This window comes from Cricetulus griseus (genome assembly GCF_003668045.3).
Source record: "Cricetulus griseus strain 17A/GY chromosome 1 unlocalized genomic scaffold, alternate assembly CriGri-PICRH-1.0 chr1_0, whole genome shotgun sequence".
Taxonomy (NCBI): domain Eukaryota; kingdom Metazoa; phylum Chordata; class Mammalia; order Rodentia; family Cricetidae; genus Cricetulus; species Cricetulus griseus.
In genome coordinates this window covers 128434553-128441178 of record NW_023276806.1, presented here as the reverse complement: position 1 = coordinate 128441178, position 6626 = coordinate 128434553, and the positions used below count along the sequence as shown (strand labels likewise).

Genomic DNA, 6626 nt, shown 5'->3' with positions numbered 1-6626 from the left:
CATGGAACCATGTTTATGGAACACCATTATACATTTTAATACCAAAAATATATTTGTAAGTTACTACATTCGGCATGGCTTTGTCCTGAAAACCTGACTGGAATAACGTGGGAGTGAAAATGACATTTTAGAAGTGGCAGACACACATACAGAAAATCTAGGATCAGTGTCTGGTGCTTACCTGGATGGAGGGGTACCTACTACATGATACAGAAACTCCACACATTTGTTATGGGCAGTGCAAAATGGAGGGGTTAGTTAGACTTGGTAAGAGGTTTCTGCAGGGGATCAGTTTTTCTATAAGCAACAGGGGAAGAAGCTGAAACTGATGATTTCTGTATATTGTGTCAACATTCGAACACTCACCAAGTGAAGGCTTTGCCATTTCTCTGAGCCTGACCAGGGGAAGACTGCCGTTCTGATGGGTCTGAGGCATCAGGGTCTTTGACATGGCTACACTCATGTCAAACAATGCACATTCACTCAGGACTTCATCTGCTTCCTACTGTAAACATTATATTTTTTGTATAGAGCACATTTAGTAATAAATGAAATTATCAACATTTACTTTCTCAGAGCATGACTTTTATGTCAACTTTGTAAACATTACTAATTCCTGGAGCTTCTTGATTAAACTCATATGTAAGCCCATAATAATAAATTTCTTCACAATATGGAAATTTCTCACTGGAAAAAAATCTGTTGTAGAACTTGGAAATGAATCTTTTTGTCTTTGGGAATACACAGTTTAGAATATAGATGTATTTTATCTCTAAAAAAGTAAAAGATGAACAGTATAGTGTAATATATTTTACAATGTTTGTTATACATATGTAAGTATTCTTTCCATTGAACTGTGTCCTATAGAAGAATATGGCCTTTCAACCAGGGCATCCAAGGAATTTGAACTATTATGATTGTGATTTATGAATCTGAGTATTCAAAATGGTCTAAATCTATAATTAAAAATGGTCCTACAAATGAAAGCAAACTGTAGAAAATAATCAAAAATTAAGTCAACTTATTTTTGACCCATTCCCAACATAGACTTGTGTGTAATCAGTGTGTAATCAGAAGTATGATGATAACTTCTGACAGCACAGCTCTAGGCATTTTCATTTCACGGACTCTGCAATTAAGTATGTGTTCAGCATCACTCATGACCTTTAAAGATGAGAAACCGGGAAGCTGTTTCCCAGCATCTATTTCCCTTAGTGTTTCTATTGTAGACTTTTCAGAATTTGATTTTGTGTTTAATTTGTTATTGGGAGGCGAGAGGAGACTTCCTTGTGTCCAGGGTGATGTGCTAATATGACATAGACAATTATGTTTTCATAGTTTGAGAAGAATCTACATGTGTGCTCAGATTATTAGCAAACACTCAGACCATATTGAAAATCACTGCCATTTTCTACTAATATCATTTGCACTTCCCGGCAGGGCTCTAACCCAAATCATAAACATTGTCCATTAAACCATTTTTGGATTGATTTTCAGCTAAAATTCTGAGAACAGGACAATAGCTTTTCCCAGGGAAGAGCACACCAATTGGTTATGTGATAGACAGATAGATAGATAGATAGATAGATAGATAGATAGCAAAAGATCAGCCCTGAAAACATACACACAGGTAACATTATACAGATTGGGTTAACTTATTTATTTATGCATACTTGCACACACACATATGCACATACATATGAAACAAAGAAAAAGAGGCTATGAAATGTATGAGCAAGGGGGTGGGGTACATTGCACAATTTGGAGAGAGGAAAGGGAAGGAAGAAATGATATAATTATATGTTGTGGGTGACCCTGCTAGGACACCCCTTGGGGGAGGGGGTGAGAAGACAGAACCAACAACTCAGGCACTGGGAGTCAGCGAGGAGCAGAGCATGCTGCAGACTCGTTTATTCAGGAAGTTATGCCTGCCCTTATACCCGCTCCCAAGGTCCCATGGCTCAGGCAGCTGACTCTGCTGCATGTCCTTTTCTCATTGGTGTCTCTGGGTCAAGTGTCTCTTTGTCAGCAGTCTCTGGTCATTGAGGCAGGCTTGGCTCAGAGAGGAAGTGCCTGCTGTGCATGTGTATGTGGGCTGGCCTGGGTACCTGCGGCTTGGGTAGGCAGGCTGCAGTTTCTCCTACATTTATAATATAAAAAAATAAAATGAGATCTTACAGGTGGCAACAGGATTTTAATATATTCCCCAGTTTTGCTGTCTTCTAAGGATTATTTCATAAACCCTCTGCATGATAATGCTAATTGAGGAGTAGATCCTGACTGGTAGACTTGCCCTACTCCCATGAAGGGACATAAGGTTTTCAGGAGATAGCATTTCAATACACCTTCTTTTTACACTTATCTAAGTAATGATTCATTCTTGTGAGTACCTTAAACAAAAACTACAACCTAATGGCAAAAAGGAATGAAAATTGGCAGAGTAAGTGCAACAGGCAGGCTTCATGAAATGAGCACAGGGAACAGATTTCAGCTTGGGAGACCTCAAAATTCTTTGCTGGATGGACATCCATATATAAAGTGAATATTGAGCATTTTTTACTTGAAATTTCACTTTTTAATTAGAAAACTTTTATTATGTAATGATTTGATCGTATTCTTTTTCCTTTCCAGCTCCTCCCACCTCCCTAAATATGTAAACATTCAACTTTTTGTTCTCACTCAAAAAAAAAAAGAAGTAAGCATAAAGTGAGGCACAATAAATGTGTTCCACAAAGGAGTCAGAGCAAGTTTAATGAACAGATGTTTTAATAAAAGAGTACTCAGTTCCCTACAACTAGGCAAACCATGGAGCAGAGAGAGCCACCTGTGTGCGACCCTCACTTTTAAGGTCTTGCTATGTCACTGGCCATGCCCTAGTGTGCATGGTCTGTGTTACTTATGCCAACCCCCAAGAGAGCATGGCTAGCATTTCCCCTACACAAGCAAGCAAACCAACAAGACAAAAATTGTCCCGCGCTACCGTCTCGCCAGCAAAAACGACGCGGCACACTCCTCAGGATCCTTCTGCAGTAAAGCTTTAATGCGTCTTGAGAGGGAGAGCATAAGCTTACAGAGCAGAGACTCCGAATTCCCAAAAACCCATCCCTTATATAGGCTGGCAACCGCCGCCTCGGACGTGTTACTCCCTGACTGGCTGAACCTCATCGGACCATATGACGTCACGGGAGAGGCGGAGACCAAGGGATGGAAATTTACAAAGTTACCTAGTGTGCATGTACACTAGCTTGTAATGGTTCCTTACAAAAAATAGCAAAACAAAAGAAAAAACACACTAAAAGCTTGAATACCCTTTGTGTGGGTAGAAGAACAGTATTCTTAAGTTGCCTGAAAGATGACTTGTAGGCACTGAATTTCATTGCAAACAGATGTGAGAGGTGTCAGGAGAGCCACTGGTAGATAGAGGCATAAAGGGAGTCGGGGGTGGGGGGAAGCATGGTGGAGAACCTGGGCCTTGAGAGCAAAGGGGAGACTGTCTATAGGAAGGAAGGGAACTGGGGGAGTGTGTGGGAGAGCAATGGGGAGAAATTTAGAGAAAAGAAGAGTTACATGTATATATAAGAATGTCATAATGAAGCTCATGGCTTGTAGGATGATTTTAAAAACTGATAAAAATGTGTCCCAGAGGTTGTGTTGTTTTCATTTTTATTTATATCCAGGAAAAAAATAAGAGAAGAAAGTGAAGGAAAAAAATCAATATCACATTTTATGTAGTTCCCTGACTGTGCAAAATTTCCAATGTATTTAGATTAAAGTAAGTTTATACGGTAGTATATAATCTGCTTAAGTCATTTTTCACATCATTAATTTTATGAAAAATGACTCAAGCATATTTGTTAGAAAATTTTAATTTACAAGTAGAAATTACTTCCAAACGACATATAAACAAGTTACATGTTGACTTTTTCACAAATAGTATCATTTCTAGGATTCTGGATCATGAAAAATATGAAATATAGCATCAAAGCATTAAGTCAAGTTATTTCTTTCTATGAAGCCATTTAATTACATCAACTAATGGTTAATTATAACTTTACAGGAGACACCTCTCATTCCTTTACATGCTTCATACTTCTCATTACTGCTCCCATGAGGCTCTATTTCCTTTGTTCATCTCACGAGGTTCATTTGTGTGGATGCTTCTTTCTAGGAGACTAATTTTATCCTTACATTGACTCAGATTTTCTAGTTATTTTCCATAACAACTTCCTTCACACTATAGAATAATCTCATACTCTGAGCTTTCCTCTATTAGAAATGCAAAATATTAAACTTCTAAGGAAATATTTAGCAGTTAATATACATATAGAATCAATTCCATTATGTCTAACAGCATTCAGTTGCACAATACATTTAGTAAATAAACCTATTATTCATGAGAATAGATTTTTTTGAGTAAAGATAGAATTACACATTGTTGACTGAAGAAGCAGTTTCCTCTTAGTGATTCAGAAGATGGATTCTGAAATATGAACACAGAGCAATTAGAAATCTTACGATGATTTAAATAATAAATGAGAAAAATGGCATAGACCATAGTGGATATATTTGACAATCAATTTCATTTTTTCAGTCATATTATAACAGCATGCTATTGGTGCCTAAATCTTAATTCATTGTTTTGAGAAGAACACAATCTGTGAAGCATCTGTTTGAAAGCATCCTTCACCTGCTGGTTCCTTAGGGTGTAAATGAAAGGGTTTAGCAGAGGGGCCACAGAAGTGTTGAGCACAGCTACACCTTTATTTAAAGTCACCCTCTCCTTGGCTGATGTTTTCATGTACATGAAGATACAACTCCCATAAGTGATGGAGACAACGACCATGTGTGAGGAGCAGGTGGAAAAGGCCTTTTTCCGTTGTTGAGCTGAAGGGAAATTTAGGATGGTTTTGATGATGAGTGTGTAAGAGAGGATCACCAAGATCAAGGTGATGACAAGTGTCATTACAGCTATGACAAAAGCCATCCATTCTATAAAACGTGTGTCTGTGCAAGACAGCTGGAGGACAGGAGAAGTGTCACAAAGGAAATGATCTACTGTTTTGGAGGCACAGAATTCCAGTTTGAGTCCCAACATCAAAGGGGGGAAGATGGACAAGAACCCAGTCACCCAGGAGCTGATGACCAGCAGGTGACACACTTTGCTGTTCATGATGATGGGGTAATGTAGTGGTCTGCAGATGGCTACATAGCGATCATAGGACATGGCAGCCAGGAGGTAAAACTCTGTGATTAGTAATAGAAAGAAGAAGAATAATTGAGCTACACAAGCATTGTAGGAAATTGTTTTGTCACCGGTGAGAATGCTCATCAAGAACCGTGGAATGCAGGCAGATGTGAATGCAATTTCTAGGAAGGAGAAATTCCTGAGGAAGAAATACATTGGAGTCTTGAGGCGGGAATCCAGCAGGGTGAGGAGGATGATCACTAAGTTCCCCATCAGGCTCAAAAGGTAATTGAAAAACAGAAATAGGAAAATCAGAATTTGTAGCTGAGGGTCATCTGTCAGTCCCAGCAAAATGAACACTATCTCCACAGATTGGTTCTTCATTTCTCTCTTGTTCTACCAAATCTACAGAAAATAAAAACAAAAACTAAATTTTAAAATTGTACCTTTTCTTAAGGCAGGGTACAAAACCCCACTCTTAACATCAGACATGAAATCTCTCTTGAGACAAACAAGGAAGGTATAGGTTTGTTTTGTTTTTCTTTCCTTTTTTTTCTTCTTGTTTCCTATGAGAGAACAAACCATTCTTCACTGCATGTAACTCCACTTACATGCTTTTTTAATAAAGATAGTGATGGTTTGGACTAATTTATAAAGTGGGATGTTTTACATAACAATAAACAGTTGTTGACTCATTGTAAACACACCAAGTCTATCAAAAGCCAATCATGATTTTGGAGGGCTGTTAAATACTCTACATATTTTCATAGCAAATCAGTGCTTGGTTATTTAACACAGGTGTTTCTGTAATTGCTCTACTTTTGGAAATTCGATGCTCAATGGCCCTTAAGAGCTTCCACCTGTCAAGTGTGTTGGTCCATAATTAGTATTCCAAAGAAAATTGTAAAACATGAAACATTCTTAGCTGATTAAAGATTTAATCTTGCTTTAAAAATTGTTCCTTTTCCATCCTATAAAGTTATATTTTGAGAAGTTTAAACAGTACACAAATATTTTTAAATATTATCTTACAGTTCATCCCATGTACAAGTCCTTTGTCTTTTCACTGTGTTTTGTAGAACTATTTTCTGCCTGTAAAAACTAACAGGAGTCATATCAGCCATTTGAAACATAGCTCCTTAGTTTCATTAATGTTCATCTGTGCTTGTTTTTCTTTAAATATACTTTTTCCAAGTGTGTGATATTTTAAAACTGTGATATTTCATTTCAAAATGAAATGCCTGAAGAGTGATATAATGTTCATTCTTATTTTCCCAGTAGCCATAAAATAATGATTAAAGGATAAACATATAGGAAATTTCTAAGAAAGAAAAGCTTCAAAGAATAAAATGTAAAATGTATTTTAATATGGTAAAACAAATGTTTTAAGACGAGTTGTCAGTTAAACCTATCACCACAAAAACCTTTTTGTTATGATATC

At 37.3% G+C, this 6626-nt stretch overlaps 1 protein-coding gene across 1 annotated transcript; it reads right to left on the bottom strand.

Moving 5' to 3' along the window:
• Positions 1-4609: 4609 nt before the first annotated feature.
• LOC100771152 (olfactory receptor 6C6) lies at positions 4610-5575 on the bottom strand. Its single transcript, XM_027391843.1, has one exon. The coding sequence runs from the start codon at positions 5567-5569 to the stop codon at positions 4610-4612; it is 960 nt and encodes a 319-aa protein (XP_027247644.1). The 5' UTR covers positions 5570-5575.
• Between the last annotated feature and the right edge of the window lie 1051 nt (positions 5576-6626).

What these genes read in the sequence shown, in the direction of transcription:
- LOC100771152 (XM_027391843.1), bottom strand. Translation starts at nt 5,569, where the DNA reads ATGAAGAACCAATCTGTGGAGATAGTGTTCATTTTGCTGGGACTGACA.